The sequence below is a fragment of the Myxine glutinosa genome, chromosome 8 (assembly GCF_964187855.1).
Source record: "Myxine glutinosa chromosome 8, kmMyxGlut1.1, whole genome shotgun sequence".
NCBI classification, from domain to species: Eukaryota; Metazoa; Chordata; class Myxini; order Myxiniformes; family Myxinidae; genus Myxine; species Myxine glutinosa.
This window is the reverse complement of record NC_136268.1, coordinates 63920698-63941490: the sequence shown is the minus strand read 5'-3', so window position 1 is coordinate 63941490 and position 20793 is coordinate 63920698. Positions and strand designations below refer to the sequence as shown.

Below are 20793 nucleotides of genomic sequence, written 5' to 3'. Positions count from 1 at the left end.
AGGGCCTTTCACTTACTCACCGCAGGCAGGTTGGTGGTCTTTCTGTCTTCTACCGACTCCTATCCGGCCTAGCTCCCACAGCTCTATCTGTGCTCTGTCCCCCAAATATTCCTACAGGTCGCACAAGATCTGCCTGCAACCCTCTTATGGTGAAATTGCCAAAATCAACTCTCTGCTCACCTTCACTCCTCTTTTCTCCTGCCTCTGGAACCAACTCCCTCACTCTCTTCAATCCCACTCCTCCCTCCAGGTCTTTAAAACAGCTGTTCACCACCATCTCTTATCTTCCCCCATCCAAAACCTTGATCTTTTCTACCCCCATTAATTCACCCCAGATCCACTCTTTTGAAATACCAACTTCTTTTCCTGGAAGTCCTAGAGCAGTGTCCATGTGTTTTATACCTCATGTACTTTATACCTCACCCACCTCCCTCCCCCTCCCATGCCTCCACCCCCCAAGCCCTCTCCCTCTCACAGATCGCCCTGCTCTCTGCTGTTGTACTTGTGTGCTTCTCTCTCTCCCCCCTTCTTGTCTCCCGCTCCCCTTATTGTATGTTTTGTGTGTCTGTTTTTTAAAAGGTTTTTTGTGATTAATGTTAGCTCTTACACGAGCCTCGATCTTGTATACAAAAAAAACAAACAACTGTCTCCAGACCTGGAGAAAGATGCATTTAGTGAGCCGCTAGAAGATGTAGTCAGAAGGGTACCAGCAGAAGATAAAATTATAATTGGTGCAGATCTAAATGAGCATGTAGGACATATAGTTGGTACATACAAATTGGAACATGGAAGAAATGGATATATAGCTTGAGGAATGGAGATGGGGAGAGGATCCTTCAGATTTCCCAGATCCTTGACCTATTCATTGTGAATATGGGATTCACCAATATGGAGGAACATCTATTGACTCACAAAAATGGAAGGAATAGTAGCCAGATTGATTACCTTTTGGTAAGACAGAGTGACAAGAAGCAGGTTATGAATTGCAAGGATCGTTTGTTCATATGCGGTACAAGGCTGCGGGGGAGCATCAATGGCTGAGGGCGCAGTTGTGTCGCTGATGTAATGCCCTCTGCTGGTTAGGTCAGCATCTGTACTATTTGGCCATGGTGCTAAAAATTTGGCCAAAACCCAAGGAAAAGTAGATGTGAAACAAGGAAGTGCTGATGTGTTTAAGCCAACACCAGGCTACCCAATTGTTATTGTTATTATTATTATTATTATTATTATTCTCATTATTACCAACACTGGCACTTCACCTAACAAGTCTATTTCATGCCGGGAAGGGAAATAAGGGACCACGAGAGGAGACATATTGGGCAGAAACTTTCAGACCAAATGCTTCTGTGAACTTTTGCCATTTTCAAATAGCTGGAGTTTTACTTTTGCCATTTTCAAATAGCTGGAGTTTTACGTTTGTCATTTTAAAATAGCTGGAGTTTTATGTTTGTCATTTTCAAATAGCTGGAGTTTTACTTTTGCCATTTTCAAATAGCTGGAGATTTACTTTTGTCATTTTCAAATAGCTGGAGATTTACTTTTGTCATTTTCAAATAGCTGGAGTTTTATGTTTGTCATTTTCAAATAGCTGGAGTTTTACTTTTGCCATTTTCAAATAGCTGGAGTTTTACTTTTGCCATTTTCAAATAGCTGGAGATTTACTTTTGCCATTTTCAAATAGCTGGAGTTTTACGTTTGTCATTTTCAAATAGCTGGAGTTTTACGTTTGTCATTTTCAAATAGCTGGAGTTTTACTTTTGCCATTTTCAAATAGCTGGAGTTTTACGTTTGTCATTTTCAAATAGCTGGAGTTTTATGTTTGTCATTTTCAAATAGCTGGAGTTTTACGTTTGTCATTTTCAAATAGCTGGAGTTTTACGTTTGTCATTTTCAAATAGCTGGAGTTTTACTTTTGCCATTTTCAAATAGCTGGAGATTTACTTTTGTCATTTTCAAATAGCTGGAGTTTTACTTTTGCCATTTTCAAATAGCTGGAGATTTACTTTTGTCATTTTCAAATAGCTGGAGTTTTACGTTTGTCATTTTCAAATAGCTGGAGTTTTATGTTTGTCATTTTCAAATAGCTGGAGTTTTACTTTTGCCATTTTCAAATAGCTGGAGATTTACTTTTGCCATTTTCAAATAGCTGGAGATTTACGTTTGTCATTTTCAAATAGCTGGAGTTTTACGTTTGTCATTTTCAAATAGCTGGAGATTTACTTTTGCCATTTTCAAATAGCTGGAGATTTACTTTTGTCATTTTCAAATAGCTGGAGTTTTACTTTTGCCATTTTCAAATAGCTGGAGATTTACTTTTGTCATTTTCAAATAGCTGGAGTTTTACGTTTGTCATTTTCAAATAGCTGGAGTTTTACGTTTGTCATTTTCAAATAGCTGGAGTTTTACATTTTCAAATAGCTGGAGTTTTACTTTTGCCATTTTCAAATAGCTGGAGTTTTACGTTTGTCATTTTCAAATAGCTGGAGTTTTAAGTTTGTCATTTTCAAATAGCTGGAGTTTTACTTTGCCATTTTCAAATAGCTGGAGTTTTACTTTTGCCATTTTCAAATAGCTGGAGTTTTACTTTTGTCGTTTTCAAATAGCTGGAGTTTTACGTTTGTCATTTTCAAATAGCTGGAGTTTTACGTTTGTCATTTTCAAATAGCTGGAGTTTTACTTTTGCCATTTTCAAATAGCTGGGGTTTTACGTTTGTCATTTTCAGATTGCTGGAGTTTTAAGTGTCATTTTCAAATAGCTGGAGTTTTACTTTGCCATTTTCAAATAGCTGGAGTTTTACTTTTGCCATTTTCAAATAGCTGGAGTTTTACTTTTGTCGTTTTCAAATAGCTGGAGTTTTACTTTTGCTATTTTCAAATAGCTGGAGTTTTACTTTTGCCATTTTCAAATAGCTGGAGTTTTACTTTTGTCGTTTTCAAATAGCTGGAGTTTTACGTTTGTCATTTTCAAATAGCTGGAGTTTTACTTTGCCATTTTCAAATAGCTGGAGTTTTACTTTTGCCATTTTCAAATAGCTGGAGTTTTACTTTTGCCATTTTCAAATAGCTGGAGTTTTACTTTTGCCATTTTCAAATAGCTGGAGTTTTACTTTTGTCGTTTTCAAATAGCTGGAGTTTTACTTTTGTCGTTTTCAAATAGCTGGAGTTTTACTTTTGCCATTTTCAAATAGCTGGAGTTTTACTTTTGTCGTTTTCAAATAGCTGGAGTTTTACTTTTGCCATTTTCAAATAGCTGGAGTTTTACTTTTGTCGTTTTCAAATAGCTGGAGTTTTACTTTTGCCATTTTCAAATAGCTGGAGTTTTACTTTTGCCATTTTCAAATAGCTGGAGTTTTACTTTTGCCATTTTCAAATAGCTGGAGTTTTACTTTTGCCATTTCTCCCCAAGTTAGTCCGGGTCATTTGAAGGATATGGATGCTGTGTTTCTCTGTGGCTGCTGCAAGGTTTTCCTACGAAGCATCCACTGCATTCAACATCATTTTCAGTGAATCGACTTTATCACTCAATGTTATGCTTGTTTGAGAGACTGGATTCAAAATGTTGGCCATTTATTTGTTTGAAGGAAAGCAAAGATGCAAGTGAACCCACCATCATGATCCTTGTGAATTCACATGTAAATTGTGTAGTACTATGTGAGCCACAATAGTTCATAAAATCGTTATTCGGAGCAGATTCTATACTCGTATTTTTGGTATTTTATTTGAAAGATTGCTCTATAATAGCTCAGCAGAATAATTAATATCATACAATTTCAACAGGCTTACAACTTAATCTCTGAACAAGGAAGATTGATAGTTTTGTAGCACAGACACCAAAGTCAATATGACATTTTAATAGAAGAAATAAATGAATAATAAAAACAGCACATCAGTATTAATTGTGTATGTGTTTTTTCTTGTACATTGTTCATTTTCAAGGGTGCTTTTTTCAGAATAAGAGAAAACAAGTACAATTTCTTTGTCGCACAGATGGTAAAACAAGCACATGATTAAAATGCATAAATACAAAAAGACAACAAAAAGAAATCCAGTTTCTTTTGAAAAGTTGCAAAAAATTTGAATTATGCATTAATTTAATAACGGTCAGGAAAACAAATGCAAACAATCAATGCAGTGTGGCAATAAAACGTTGCCCAATTATCCCACAAAAAGGCCGTGGGAAATGGTGGACTGTGCCGATTCGCTGAGTGGTGTGGCCAGCCCTCTGCAGCAGTGCACACCGAGATGCATTTCAACATATAATTATGTCCTTAGCACACCTCTGAACCAAAGTCACAGTTTGCCATATAATTGGTGCACAACACCAATGGTAGAAAGGGACACACAGTTAAAAAAAATCTAAGAATTATGAAGAATAGCAGATTATTTAATCTGCCGTTCTATTGCTCTATATATCAAAGCCAGACAGTCAATGTGAGTAGTCCAGAAACAATGCCACAAGCAAAAAGAAGAATGGGCATACAAACAAAGTAAAAACATCAAGCAGCTGAAACACTTGCCAGTCATGAATGCCATTTGAGCACCATTCGAAACAAGGACGATTTTGCAGTGCATTGGCTTGGCTTGTGGCTTCTGTGAACTCGATTTCTTTCTGTGCACTCATGTACAAGAATGAGCACCCTCCCCGAAGGTAAAACACACCAGTCCTCTGTTTTGTTCCATCCCTGAAGTTTCAATGCAAGCAATTTTTTTTTGTTGCTGTAAAACAAAGAGCTGCTTCGAAAACACAAATTTATCTGCATGGAACAATCTCTTTACATATGCACGGCATGTATAAATGAGCCCCATTTGTGGCCATCACTTTTTGGCATGAACTGCGTCCTGGAATTTGTTACTGCTGTAGCGAGCGTGGAAACCTTTTTTGTCGATTGTGTCATCTGAGTGAAAACGAATCATGATGCTGTCACCAGATGAAAAGACCTCTTCAGGAGGCTGTACAGAGGTAAGGGAAAAATCTGAATTCTTACAGCCAACAGTGTACTTCAAAATAAACAAAAAACAACATACTGTATGTAAACTTACAGAAACATATGCTCATCCAACGATATTTGAGCATATACCTTGATATCCGAAATTAATATTAACCTATCTGCATAGATAAATGAAGCAATATTATTTAGCAATAGAACAGCTGGAATGTAGTGATTTACTTTGTATATCATGAATGTAACCCATTTACACATAAAGAAAGGATAAGAGAAGGAATAGAGTACACAACAAGGAAATATGTGTTAACACTTCAATAGTCATACGATAAAAGTGCCTTCAGAATACTCAATAAATATTCAGTGCCTTCAAAAAGTATTGTTACGTTTGTGGGGGTAGGGATGAAATACCGTAGTGGAGATAGGAATGTATCGTCTTGCATGGACAGTGTGACGCAAAGAAGAAGAACCTCAATGTACTAAGTAGGTAATCTGTAGAGCATAAGATCGTTTATGTGTCTCCATTTGAGGGATGGAGTTATGCTAATTAGGTAGGGCTTGAGGATAATCCCCAGTGTGTAATTGCCCCCCCCCCCCCCCTGTGATTTTCCCTACGTTTTTATTTCATCTAAAAGGACCGCCATTACAACAACCATAATCGCTGACAGTGCCCAGACATTGCGACCGGCAAGTAAACCCTGCCCAGCCAAACATTCCCGAAGGACAGCTAGACTCCGCCTCGAAGAACCATAATTGACAGGCTACGCCCCGAGCTTCTTCATTGGGCATCAGGCAGGCCGTGAGGCGGCGCCCCGAAGGGGATGATTGGTCATGGAGATGGGATGATGTGATGAGACGTCAAGATTGGTTGAGTGTGACATAAGCGAGGGACCAAGGAGGATGCGTCCCTCCCTCTCGCTCTCTCTCCTTCTGGTGCTGGGTGCAAGCAGTCGCATTCTTGGGTTCGTATGCGCTTGTGGAAAAAAATCTTTCTCTCTTTTGTTCTGGCCTGGGTGGAGGACGGCTGCGCTTCGTGCCGTATGTGCCTGAGAGATTGATCGGAGCTTTGTGGAGAGTGGAATGAACGGAGGAGGAGGACGTTTTTCCACCGCTTCACGGCTCAGTGTGCCATGTGGCGATTTGCGCTATCTTGTGTGCTCCCGCACAGAGACTCGGGGACCAGTCGCGCTTGTCCTCGTCGGAGCAAAGCTGAGTATCGGCCAACTCACCAAACCCCTTTTTCTTTTCTTTTATCGTTCCCCTGTCATGTAATTGCGTCTGATGGAGGATCCTCAATTTAAGAATTATAGTTTTACCTCAGCATCCATTTTATTTCCGTGCTTTATTTTCATTAAATCCTTTATTTATGCATTTCATTCTTGTATTGTGAATTTTGCTTGTCTCGTATTTGTGTTTGTGGGTTCGAGGAATAAACCCCGTGGTGGCCGTCCGTTCAGGTAAGGCCATGGTTCCTTCCCGTGCCCGCGAAAAGATAATCCCACCAAGTTCGGGTATATGCCTCGGAGTAACAACGTTTGGCTATTCGTCTGCGGCCGGTGTTCATTGGCTACGGACTTGACAGTATTCACACCTCTTGAATTGTCACATTTCGTTGCGTTACAGCCTGAATTTAAAATGTTTATAATTGAGATTTTTTTGTAACTGATCTACAAATAATACCCCATAAAATCATCATTATTAAAAATGAAAAGCTGAAACGTCTTGAGTCAACAAGTATTCAACCCCTTTGCTATGAGACTCCAAATTGAGCTCAGGTACATCCAATTTCCTTTGCTCATCCTTGAGATAGCTCTAAAACTTGATTGGAGTCCATCTATGGCCAATTCAATTGATTGGATATGATTTCGAAAGAAACACACCTTTCTATACAAGGTCCCACCGTTGACGGTGCATATCAGAGCATAAACTCTTCCATAGAGTCCAAGGAAATGTTCATAGAACTCCGAGATAGAATTAGCTGGCCGTCCGATCAAACTAAGCAACAGGACAAGAAGGACCATGGTTAGGGAGGTGACCAAGAACCCAATGACCACTCGGACAGAAATACAGAGTTATTTGGCTGAGATGGGAGAACCTACTGAAAGGACAACAATCTCAACAGCACTTCACAAATCTAGGCTTTATGGCCACACGCCACACGGAAACCACTCCTTAGAAAAAGGCACATGACAGCAAGCCTGGAATTGGCAAAAAGGCACGTGAAAGGGATTCTGTGAGCATGAGGCAAAATATTCTGTTGTCTGGTGAGACGAAAATTGAACTCTTTGGACAGAATGCAAAATGCTACGTCTGGTGGAAACCGAACACAGCTCATCATCCATCTAACACCATCCCTACCGTGAAGCATGGTGGTGGCAGCATCATGCAATAGGGATGATTTTCAGTGGCAATGACTGGAAGACTTCAAAGGATAGAGGGAACAATGGATGGAGCCAAATACAGGCAAATCCTTGAGGACAAACTGCCTCAGAGTGCAAAAGACCTTTGACTGCATCGAATATTTATGTTCCAGCAGGACAATGACCCCAAGCATACAGCCAAAGCAACACTGGAATGGCTTCAGAACAAGAATGTGAAAGTCCTTGAGTGGCCCATCCAAAGCACAGACCTGAATCCCATTGAGAATCTGTGGAAAGACTTTCAGATTGCTGTTCACCGATGCTCCCCATCTAACTTGACAAGGCTTGAACAAATCTGCAAGGAAGAATGGGAGAAACTCCCAAAATCCAGATGTGCAAAGCTGATACAGACATAAACAGGAAGACTCAAAGCTGTAATCGCTGCCAAAGGCGCTTATACGAAGTATTGACTCAGGGGGCTGAATACTTATATAAGTAGCTTCCCAGATATTTCTGTATTTCATTTTCAATAGATTTGTAAAGATTTATAATAAAAAAAATTCCACTTTGACATTACGGACGGAGTATTATGTGTTTTTGGCAGTGACAAAAAAAATCTTAATTCAATCCCTTTTAAATTCAGGCTGTAACACAACAAAATGTGAAAAGAGTCAAGAGGTGTGAATACTTTCTAAACACACTATATTTTTTAACATTACTTTGATAATTTTGTAATGCAAAAAATTTGCATGTGGTCAGCTGAATTGTTTATTATGATGATCTCACAGCCAGAGCATAAGGCCTGCACTGCTCATGGAGTTTTCTATAGTGGTTGTACTGACAAACTTGACGTTTTAATTCGTATGCCTAAAATAATTTGAAAAACAAACAAGAATTCTTTTATTTATAAGATCTAAGGATTGTGGAGGAGCTACACCAAATTCCACACACATGTGCAGATAAATGCATAACATCAGATTGATTTCAGACAAACACTTCTGGTTACTTTTGCCGACTTCCAGTTTCCGGAAGAGGATGCTTTTCTTTTCTACTCTGAGTGACTCCGTTCCAAAGCTATATATTGCATGCAAAATATTAAATAAATAGATAAAATATGGAGAAACACAAAGGTTTCTTACCCCAGAGCCACAGAACCTTCCAAGACGAGGTGCATCATTGTTGTATCCATCATATATCTCCATGTAATCATATCCACAGTCCACCTCTTCCTCGATCTCGAACGTTTGAAAAACGAGCTCCACTCCATATCCATCAGCAGCTGTGATTACCCAATCACAGTCCATTTGTCCCGGGTAGTTATTGTCCCCGAACTGGGCATGTGAAAAGAGCTCCCGTGTTGTGACGTCCACTTGCAGCTTTCCACCACATTCTACAACAAGAGCAGTTTATGAATGCGTAGCAAAACATTTCAACCTGACAAATCTCACACTCTTACGATGTCTCTCCGAAAAGACCGACTGGACAACCCTCCCATCCACTTTCTGAATAATCCTCTCCAAGAAGTTCTGTCACTCAAGCTTTTGGGTCTCACTATCTGCCATGATCTTTCCTGGGAAAACCACATTTCAAATCTGGCCTCCAAAGCCAGTCGCCGACTGGGCATCCTCCGTCGTGCGAAGTCCTTCCTTGGCACACCTGAGCTCCTCGCCACATACAAGGCTTTCATCCGCAGCTCAATGGAATACTGCTCTCCCCTCTGGGCTGGTGCACCTGCCTCACACCTAGCTCGTCTTCACGCTGTTGAAATCAAAGCATTCAGAATCATTGGAATCTCCCGCGATGAAGCTAACTCCAAGGGCCTCTCACTCACTCACCGCAGGCAGGTTGGTGGTCTTTCCATCTTCTACCGACTCCTCTCTGGCCATGCCCTCCCCCCCCCCCCCCCCCCCCCCCAGCTCTCTCTGGGCTCTGTCCCCCAAATATTCCTACAGGTCGCACAAGATCTGCCTGCAACCCTCTTATGGTTAAACTGCCAAAATCAAGACTCTCTGCTCACCTTCACTCCTTCATTCCTCTTTTCTCCCGCCTCTGGAACAAACTCCCTCACTCTCTTCAATCCCACTCCACCCTCCAGGTCTTTAAAACAGCTGTTCACCACCATCTCTTATCTTCCCCATCCAAAACATTGATCTTTTCTATCCCCGCTAATTTCACCCCAATTCCACTTTTTTGAAATACCAACTTCTGTCCTGGAAGTCCTTGGTGTCCTTGTGTTTGATACTTCTGCCACCCCACTCCCCCCAAGCCCTCTCCCTCCCACACATCTCCCTGCTCTTAAATGTTGTGTGCCCTCAAGTGTTTGTGTGCTTCCCCTTCTCTTGTCTTCCGCTCCCTCTTTTTATATATTTTGTTTGTCTGGTTGATTTGTTTGTGAAGTAAATGTCAGCTCTTTCACGAGCCTCGATTCAGTATACAAAAAAAAAAAAAACAAACAAAAAAAAAATTTAAATCTATATCTTCAGTTAAGAGAACGATAGCTTTGAAAGCCTGTTTTAATTGGATAACAGGTTTGTATCTCTCAGTAAACGTTCAATAACTTTCCAATTTTAAAGTTTTTATATGGTCTGAATAAATTGATTTGTGTGATTTCCAAATACATAACCTAATCTTGTACTTACATTTAGAAGCCATTTCCGTGTTTTTCATGGAATGGTGAGACAACTCAAACATTGTGCCCATTGTGATTTATTTGGATGATTTATATGTAATCAGCTTTTTTTTGCCTTTAATGTGAAACAAAAGCCTAATTTTGAGCTTGGCAGAAAACATTAATTTGTCAGAGCACACAACTTTTATCCATCGGTCAATTATCCATTGGCTTGAGGTACCACTGTAGGGAAACATGTTCTTCATATTGATAATGAGTTTGGGTGTTGATATCCTGTTATGAGGTGATCACAAGGGAGAAGCAATATATACCAGATCTATACTATAAGAGCTGTTTGGCGGTCCGTGTCTGTGTCGCCATTTTCTTGTCTAGATGTCTAGCCAGAAACAGATCTTCATCAAACCTTCAGAGGTTCAACAGTCAGTGGCCGTGGAGTTTTTTTTCAGGAAAAAAAGTTTCGTTTTGTTTTTGAAAAAAAAGTTCCGATTATTTTGGATATATTTCTAATCGCTTAAATTTCTACAAAATGCCAACAGGATTAGGACAGCACCAAGGCAATGCCTGTATCCCTGCTATAGGGCAAAAATATGTTTTGACATTAAAAAATTTTTTTTTTTAAATATATCTTTATCGTGCTTAAGCCTGTAGCTACATGAAAGGTAATTTAAAAAATCTTCCCCAACCACATTCCTTAGCATGTGCAGTGAAAAGGGCACTCACAAAAAATAGACCGGGCAACTAGCTGGTATCCGGGCAACTACCCGGGATCTCGGCTAGTAGCAGATATGAGATGACATAAGAAATGGAATATTTGGGAGTTGGAGAGTAGAGAAAGAGAGGGATGGCTGAGAAAAATGGCTGGCAACAACAAATGGGGGAAAAGCAAAAAGAGACCAACACTGGTATGGGATGAGAAAGGTAACAAAAGCACAACAGACATTCTATACCACATTTCCTCTCTACTTCCCCTGCATCCCAGCTCCTCTCTACTCCCCGCTGCCCCCCCCCCCTTCTCACCTGGGTCCCGCCCTGCTTCCCCAGCCAGTGTCCCACCCCCTCTCTGCTTCCTCAGCATTCCGCCCCCTCTCTTCTTCCCCCGCGCCAAAGCCCCTCTCTTCTTCTCAAGTGTTTCTGCCACTCTCTTCTCTCCCTGCATCCCAGCCCCTCTCCTCTCTTCAGCATCCCACCCCCTCTCTGCTTTCCCAAATCCCATTCCATATCCTCCTGCCTCACTTCTCCATGCTCCCCCACCTCTTCCAATCAACTCACTTCCTGCCAATACCACCTCCTCCTCCTCCTCCTCCCCCATCCCTAACACTATGGACCGTCAACATCCGAAGTCTTTTCTCCAATTTGACAGATCTTGCAATCCAAGCTTTATTTGCCTAACTGCCCAGGCCCTCTCTTTATTACATTATATGCCGAACATAATCATTCCTCTGTGTTCCCCCTCTGGGTATTGTCTCTTCTGGTTCGACAGGTCTGAACCCCGTTCCTGTGGCAGAGTTGCAATTAATGTCAAAAACTCCATTTCCCACTGTCCGTGTACTACCCTTCCCCCTCATAACATCCAGGAGTACCTTTGGCTTCGACTTCCCCTCGGCAACCTCCTCCTGTTTTTCTGTGTGCTGTACACACTCTATTTACATCTCCCCCTCTGCCAACGTGGGCCATCTTAGAACAACCCATCCTAACTCTCTCTTACTCATTTGCAGTCATTTCAACTGTCACCATAGCAATTGGCTGGTGGTTGGTACCTCTTCAACCATCCATGGCATTGCAGCAAAAAACTTCTGCAACTCCATGGGCCTCACTGTTAGACTCTATGGGCTTGAACATTCTGACCTGGATTTCTCCCAATGACCTGGAACCTCTTCCCTTCTGGACTTGGTAATGACGAATTTTCCTACAAATGTCTCATGTTCCTCTTCTGCTCCAATAGGTTCATCTGATCATGTGCTTGTGAGAGTCTACATATCTCTGGCTATTGTGAGAGAGCTGCTTCAATGGCATAGAATCTGGCAGTTCACTCAAGCAGACTGACAAGGACTGCAAGCTGCCCTCTCATGTCAAAGCTGCCCTCTCAAAGCTTAACCAACCAAAGATAGATTTTAATAAGAGGAACATTTCCGTTTTATAATGTCTGAAGCTGCAACAGACAGACAACGGAGAGGTCTGTGGTATTAGAATTGGGACATTCAATATTGGTGGACCACATTCTGATGGTGGGAGCAGGGGGATCATGGGGGGGGGGAGGGGGGCATGGTGAGGAGATTGGAGCAGGTGGGGGCTGTTTGGCACATGGTAGATGGTGGGTGATGTCTGTCTGTCGGTTTGTCTGTCTGTTTGTGAACAGGATATCTCAAAAAGTTGTGGATGACTTATGACAAGCTAGGTGGAAGGGTTGGTTAAGCGACAAGAACAAGCGATTAAATATTGGTTCAGGTCTGGATCCAAATCCGGCCTATTGGTGGGATACTAAACGTAGTCTGTTCAGCCTGGTGGAGCTATGCGCTCTACCGAGTGATGGTCTAGTTTTGCCAGTAATTGCAAAACATCAATTCCAGTTGTTAACAATCAATTCCTCTATGAGAGTCGCAGTGATAATAGCAGAATTAACACAAAGTATTTTCTTGCTTTCAATGTCACTGTGTTTTTCAAGAAATATAAAGTCATTATTTCATTCTAAAGAACTCTTCCGAGAGGTCCTCACCAGTGGTGTGCACTGCCTTGAAGCCATGTTTCTGTACTGAGGCATCGGAGATAAACTTCACAAACATCTGGTTAATGGAAGACACCAATGGCTCTGGCTTCTTGTTCCCACAGAAGCGGCCCATGATCGGAGCCTTGTCGCTTACTCCATCGTAAATTTCCAGATGGTCATAGGCACATTCCTGCTGCTGTTCAATTTCAAAGTCACTGAAAGCCTGATTGGGGAAAATACAGGGGTAATGGGGGAGGGGAGTGCACAGATTGTGCTTTTTATTAGTGAGGCTTTTATCGAACTTCTTAAAAATACCTCAAAAATGATATAAAGTGCAGAAGAGATTATATAGCAAATGAAAACAGTAGAGATAGCAAAGTAAAAGTACATTTGAAAGGATGATATGCTCGACAATATAAAGTCCTCTGCTGGCACTACCCTAGAGAGCAATGTTCATTTGGATACTTTTTTTTTCGTTTTTTAGACATAGCCGAGGCCCGTGGAAGAGCTAGAACACTGAACGGATCAGGAAGCAACAAGACAAGAGCAACAGTAGAGAGATTGGGGAAAGAACAATAGCAGAGTTGAAGGCCAAGACAGAGGCAGACTTGGACAAACAATGGGTGTAGGGAGGAATGAGGGGCAGGATAGGATGCATGGGGTGGACAAAATGGATACAAAAGGAAACTCTTTGGCAGGAAAAATGGAAATTTGAAAGGAGGAGGGATTGGGATGGGGGGTTAACAAGCGTAGAAAAGGTCAATGTTTATGGATGGGGACGATCTGAGATGGTGGTGACCAGCTGTCTTGGAGATCTGTAGGGAAGAATGAGATTGAAGAGAATGTGGAAGTTGGTTCCACAGGCAGGGAAAAGTGGAACAAATGAGTGGAGTTGAGCAGTGTTCCTGTATTTAGGAAGTTTCACCAGAAGGGGGTTGATGGTTGACTGTGTATGCCCTGCAAACACCTATGGGGGACAAAGCACAGAAAGAGCAGAGGGTGCAAGACCACAAAGGAGGTGGTCAAAGATAGAGAGCACCGACCTGATTGCGATGGAGAAGTGATAGACCCATAGACTCAGCTTCAGTGCGGGAGATTCCAATGATCTTCAAGGCCTTGATTTCCCCAGCGTCAAGCTGAGCAAAATGGGAGGTAGGGGAGCCAGCCCAGAGGGGAGAGCTGTATTCCATCAAGCTGCGGAGGATTCAGGTGTGTCAATGAAGGACTTTGTATGACAGAGGATGCCCAGTTGGAGGCTGGCTTTGAAGCCAACTTTGAAATGTGGTTTCCAACAAAGATCATGGCTGACAGGGAGACCCCGGAGTTTGAATGATGGAACTTCCTCAAGAGGACAGAAGATGGGAGGGTTTGCCAAGACGGCCTTTTCGGAGAGAGATAGTGAGAGTGTGAGATTTTTCAGGATTGAAACACATATTCCAAGTGTTTGACCCTCTTCTGATTTTTTCAAGATCTGAGTGACCTGGACTGAAATCAAATTTGCTGATCTGAGATGAGGTTGTTGGAGAAAAGGAAGGATTTCATATCAACTGAGATGATGGATTCCATGACCTTCATGATGATTAGAAGGAAGCTGATCGGTCTGTAGTCACTTTTTGCATCTTTTTATGTACCTTAGATGTGAATCTGTCAGCAATTAAACCCAAGACGTAATAGTTCAGATGTAAGTAGTCTGGGGCTGGCCTTGCCTCGTTTCCAATCTCAATTGTCTCAAGATTTTAGTGGAAATTAATACACTTCCATCCATCAGTGAGCATATAGTTTTTTAATCAAGCATACAAAAAAGGGGCATGAGTGGGCGTGAAATTACTGTTTGAACGGTCCATTCAAAAAAATAACCTGCCATATTGATTAGAATTTGATTTATGCATTTTTATACCTGCCCGTTCCTTGGACCATTGTGATGTCTCATGTGTTATTTTTTTTCGCCCCACACTTAATAACTTACAAGTTTTACACGATGTCCTGATGTGGCAGATATCGCCCACGTGCATTCCTTGCGACTTGGGTACTTATCAGGCCAATTTGGACTTGCAATTATACCCTCCACACTGTTCATCTTGTGTTCACAGCCAGCTGTTATGAAAAGGTAGGGAAACATCAAACACCACTTTGTTATCACTCATATATCACACTTAAGAGTCGGACAATTCGACCAGATCATCTCAAAAAAAAATAAAACATCATCAAGGAAATATTACAACTCGTTCCCAAGAAGAGTCCGTTTACATTACATATGATAAAATGGTGGAATTGTTTCCATGACTTTAATTGCACAGCACAATTCAACGTGTCACATAGTTTCTTGGCATGGATTATGTACAACATCTTACTATAATTCACCAAATGTCTGTCCGTCCGTTCGGAGGTACCGCAAAAACGGCTCAACCGATCGCAACGATATTTTGGGTGGGTATTCCTGGGACCCCTGGGAGTAAAATAGGCTATATTGTTTTTCCAGGTTTTCCAAGTTTTCCAATTTTCCCATTTTTTTCAAACACGATGCATGCAATAATATTTACCGATATGAACAGTGATGTGGCTTTTGTTGAAATTCTACAAATACTGTTTATTCTACGTACCAGGACAGAGTAGATCGACTCCTGACGAACTCTTCCTATACAAACATACGGCTCCGAAGTAACATGGCAGCGTGTGCAAAGCGACTGAGAAACAGGTGTAGCGGCCACTCCCGTGTTACAGATTCGGCGCGCACTCTTCACACAAACGTGCGACTGAGAAAGACGTGTAGCGGCCGCTTCCGTTTTGCAGAATTCAATCTTTTTTCAAAATGGGCGCCATGTACTGTTTAGATTTTGATGATTTGCATGTGATATGATTCAATGGATGTTTATATGAATCGTTTAAAATAAAGAAAAGCCTTCAATTTCTGATATTTTGCCTTTTCATTTGGGCCTCCCAATTGAAGCCCCGCGCATAGGGCGGGTACCGTTGCTAGTAAATTTAATTCTTCCCTCACATAGCTTAGATAAATGAAGTTTCAGATTTTTCGGATAAGGATTTCAATTCAACCAATTGTGGTTGGAATATTACTTCACCGATGATGTCATCATTATCACCTTGTACACATCATGGGGAGTTGATGGAATATGCCAAGTTTCAATTTTTTTCGTTGAGCGGTTTCGGAGTAAATTATGTCAATTTATTTTCCCTTTTATCCAAAATGGCTACCATAGCATGTGACCTATGATGTCAGAGTTAGCAGTAAAATATCATCACACACACACACACACACACACACACACACACACACACACACACACACACACACACACACACACACACACACACACACACACACACACACACACACTAGGGTGTTTCAATTTTCCGAAGTTGCTATTTTCGTGTCACTTTGCTCGTCCCCTTGGTTCTATTCATCTAAGTGACCCGTATGCCAAATTTTAGACAAATTGAATAATATTTAGAGGTTGCACACTTATAGTCTGCACTGCTTATATTCATTGCATTGCACACACATTGCACACACACTGCATTGCACACACTGCTTATATTCATTTCATTGTGTTATGTTCAATGTTTTACAATTCTCTCGATGTCTTATTAATTTTTATTTTGCAAATATATCTTCTTCTTTTTCTTAAATGAACTGGAGTAAAATTTCAAAAGTGTGCAGACTGTGCAACCCCTAAATATTACCTGATCTTTCTCAAAATTGGCAGACAACCTTTGCATATAAATAGGAATGAGGGCATGAGTAAAGTCAACAAAAATGTCATATTTTAATTTTAAACCTATAATATGAAACACCCTAACACACACACGTATTGCAATAGTCTCGCATCCCCTCCGGGGTGAAACTAATAAAAGCCGAGTGAATTCTTGGCAGCAGAATAATGAACACCGCACAGGTGTGATCATCAATTGTGATCAAAAATTAATCAAAGCTTCTTCCTATATCACATGCAGGACAAAGACATCAGTGTATGTTTACATGAATTCCAAAGGCAGACAACAGACAAATCAATATTAGTATACAGTACAGTATATTACAACTGAGGATGACAGCATAATTATCCATGGGCTTAGGTGAGAACACTAAAAAAAACGAATTAATTGCAGATGAATATCAGATTAATTCTCTCGGAGATGGTCTCGTTGTTCAACAAAACAGAGTTGGAGAGTTCTGTTAAATGTTTATGTTCTGCAAAAGGTTTTGCTCTTACCTTCCTTGCAGTCATGCCCATTGTCATGCAGAATGAAGCCATTGCGGCACTGGCAGGTATAACTTCCCACAGTGTTGATGCAGTCATGCTGGCAGCCACCATTGTCTTTCGAGCATTCATCCTTGTCTGTGGGTAGGCACATGAATGCACACCAAGACCCCAAATATGTGTTAGAAGGATCTCACGAGTAGCATACTTGCTTTTGAAGTGTCTAGTCTCAGTTTGATTCTCGACCTGGCTAAAAACTGACACCCAGATATTTCACGTGTATGACGACACCACATCAGTGAATGTGTCCCTCGGGTAGGCGTCAAGCTGAGGACCCATCTGCTAGCATTAGTTGGTGGACCTTAAAGATCCTAAAATGTCTTTAAATGAAGAGAAGGCTTATTGCCAGAAATTTTCATACCCTAACCTGGTCTACGGTTGAGCAATCCCAACAGCTTTCATGAGGTCCTCAGGACAAAATGAGCAGACACATGACACATGAGCACATGCACATGCACATGAACAATTCCAGGCACATGAACAGAGACAAAAGGTTGCTGCACTACCGAGACAATTGGATGCTGATGAGACACGCCTGGAAATTACTAGGCACTTGCAACACTAGAATATTACTAGGAAATTAATTAATTGCAAACAGTAAGTAATGACGATGAAAACTTCTACCCTTATTAACCACCCCAAGTTGATGAATTACACATCACAACCTTTACCATTTCCTTACATAACAAAAAATCTGGAAGGTTTTAAAATATTGCTTGAAATAAAAAGGGTTTGTTCACTCCATTGAAATGACTCGATCTGTGAACTTTCCAACACCGATTTTCCCAATGGCACTCTTCGCTTCTTGACTTGGTGATGACAAACTTCCCTGCAAATGTCTCCTACTCTTCCTCTGCTAAAACTGGTTCATCTGGTCATGTGATTGTGAAAGTCAATATCTCTCTGGCTATTCTCAGAGATCCGCCTCAAAGTCGGCGAGTCTGGCATTTCACTAAACAACATTGGCAGGGACTGCAAGTAGCCATTTCTCTTCAGGACTGATCTCCCATATTTACTGCCCCCAGATTGTTAACTCATCTTGGGAATTCTTCAACAGAAATCTACTCTCTCTCTCATGCACATATTCTTCCCATCTCATCTTCAATTATTCTACCCTTCTTCCCACCAATGGTACACTGCGGCAAGGAAGTTGCTCTGAAACAACTTGCCTTCTCTTCTTGGAAGGCTAACCTGACCAAAGGCAATCACAGTGCATTCCAAAAACTCCACAACAAGTGTGTGCCCACTCTCAGGAGAGCCAGAAAACACCTGTACAACCTCAAGATTTCACTTTCAAACTTGTCCCCCTCCTCTAAAATCTGGTGGCACCTCGTTAAGTTTGCCTCTGGGGTATGTCCCCCATGCATGCCTTCCGCTCTCCAAAACTCTCTGCCTGTGGCATCCAAGGCAACTCCACACATGGCTTAACCTGGATGTGGTCCAGGCCACTCATCCACCGCATCCAGGCAACTCCATATAATGAGTGGATACCAGAGGTAATACACCGTGTGGCAGGCGGTGCTTATCACTCCCATTAAGGTACAGTGATAGCTGGATGGGATACCTTAATGGCGGTTCACCACTGATGATATGGAATCGCATAATGACTGGTTTATAACCGAAAGGTTTTCAGATTCACAAGTGTATGCAGGACTCACTGCGTTGCCCTGATGAAGCCCCAACAAGGGCGAAACCAGGTCGGTAACTGAGTTTTGTATACACTTGTGATCGTATCTGAACTAAGATCGAAGTTACGCACTGTCAGATGGCTCTTCCGGGGGCTTGACAGGCAGATCTCTCTCTCTCCCTGCCCACCCACTTATGTAACAATCCTCTTGAATAAGTTCAGTCATTCAAACTCATGGGTCTCACTATCGGCCACGATCTTTCTTGGGCAAACCACATTTCAAAGTTGGCCTCCAAAGCCAGTCGCCGGTCGTCTAGGCATCCTCTGTCGTACAAAGTCCTTCCTTAGCACACCTGAACTCCTAACACCTACAACAAGACCTTCATACACAGGTTGCTGGAGTGATGCGTCTGGGGTGGCTCTGGGCTGGCTGGCAAGACCCTCTGGGTTGGCTCCCCTGCCTCACATCTTGCTCAGCTTGACGCCGTGGAAACCAAGGCCTTTAAGATCATTGGAATCTCCCATGCTGAAGCTGAGTATACGGGGCTATCACTTCCCATCGCAGACAGGTCAGTGGTCTCTCTGTCTTCTTCTGCCTTCTTTCAGGTCTTGCACTTTCTGCTCTTTCCGTGCTTTGTCACCCCCTAGCTTTCTGTAGGGTGCTCGTGGTCCACCATCAACCCCCTTCTGGAGAAACTACCTAAATCCAGGATCACTGCTATCCTCCACTCATTTGTTCCTCTTATTTGTGCCTATAGAAGCAACTTCCACATTCTCTTAAATCTCATTCTTCCCTGCAGGTCTTCAAGGCCGCTATTCACCACCATCTCAAATCATCCCTAATCCAAAACTATGATCTTTTCTACCCTTGTTAACCACCCCAAGTCCTTCTTCCAAATTTCCAGTATTTTCCTCCTGAACATTTCCTTCTGTATCCATCATGTTCACCCCATGCGTCCTGTCCTGCCCCCCCCCCCCCATTTCTCCCCACAACCAATGCTTGTCCAAGTCTACCTCTACTTGTCCTTCAACTCCCCTGTTGGTGTTGGTGTCTCTCCCTCCATCTCTCTATCTCTCTCTCTCCATCTCTCTCTCTCTCCATCTCTCTCTCTCTCCATCTCTCTCTCTCTCCATCTCTCTCTCTCTCCATCTCTCTCTCTCTCCATCTCTCTCTCTCTCCATCTCTCTCTCTCCATCTCTCTCTCTCCATCTCTCTCTCTCCATCTCTCTCTCTCACCATCTCTCTCTCTCCATCTCTCTCTCTCCATCTCTCTCTCTCCATCTCTCTCTCTCTCCATCTCTCTCTCTCTCTGTCTCTCTGTCTCTCTGTCTCTCTCCATCTCTCTCTCTCGATCTCTTTCTCTGTCTCTCTCTCCTGGACCTATGTCCAAAATAACTGGTGATCTCCAGTGGCCGTTAGTCCACTGGATTGTTCCGTCAAATGCTGTTGTTCGTTTTTATTGTCCTATTCCTGCTTGTTGTCCTTTTTGTCCAGAAAGGGAAGACTTGTTTCATGCTTTTGTTAATTGTGAAAGACTCTTTCCTTTGTTTCATTGGTTAAACTATACTTTCCGTAAAATGCATGTCACCTTTTCTTTGAAAGCTTTCATCTTTGGTTTTCCTGTAAAATATGATCGTGTGTCTACATTACTTATTTTTTTAATAGCCACTGCCGAGCTTGCTGTGTACTTGTCACGGAAGGCAAAGCTGGGTGGCAAGCCCTTGGAACAGTGCAATGTTATGGGTTTTTTCAGTGCTTTGATTTCAGCAAGGTTAAAACTTGAATTTAATTTTGCTCAGGGTGCAAACCAACTTGAAAAATGTATTGATACCTGGTGTTTTGAAGGAATTTGTGAAATTCAAGAAAACAATTTAATAATTTTTTTTTGTAACATGGTTTGTGTTATCACAATGTAATGATTTTTTTCTTAATGGTACTTTTTTTCTCGTGTTTATGGTTCTCTTGCTTTCTCTTCTATTTTCTTCCATTATAAATTTGTCTCTGTCTCTCTCTGTCTCTCTCTGTCTCTGTCTCTCTTTCTTCACCTAAATCCTGATTCATTCAGTGTACTAGCTCTTCCATGAGCTTGGCTCTGTATCCAAAAACAATAAATGGATATGGGAAATTTGCATTTACATTGCTCTTAAATGGCAGAACACATGGCCGGCCGAGGAACACTGCAGCTGGAGGCATGGTTGGAGAAGGAAGGGATGGTAGTTGGACAGAGAATTTCACAGCCACCTCACCCTCACCCT

General features: G+C 41.8%; 1 protein-coding gene across 4 annotated transcripts in view; it reads right to left on the bottom strand.

Moving 5' to 3' along the window:
* Positions 1 to 3836: 3836 nt before the first annotated feature.
* The window catches only part of TLL2 (tolloid like 2), a 253701-nt gene continuing 236744 nt past the window's right edge, over positions 3837 to 20793 (bottom strand). For all 4 annotated transcript variants that reach the window (XM_068124572.2, XM_068124574.2, XM_078783341.1 and 1 more), the window contains 5 exons: positions 16863 to 16988; positions 14603 to 14730; positions 12646 to 12859; positions 8443 to 8693; positions 3837 to 4950 (listed from right to left, as the gene is read on the bottom strand). In XM_068124572.2, the coding sequence (XP_067980673.2) occupies positions 4816 to 4950; positions 8443 to 8693; positions 12646 to 12859; positions 14603 to 14730; positions 16863 to 16988 (854 nt within the window). In that variant the 3' untranslated portion in view covers positions 3837 to 4815. The remainder of the gene's footprint in view (positions 4951 to 8442; positions 8694 to 12645; positions 12860 to 14602; positions 14731 to 16862; positions 16989 to 20793) is intronic.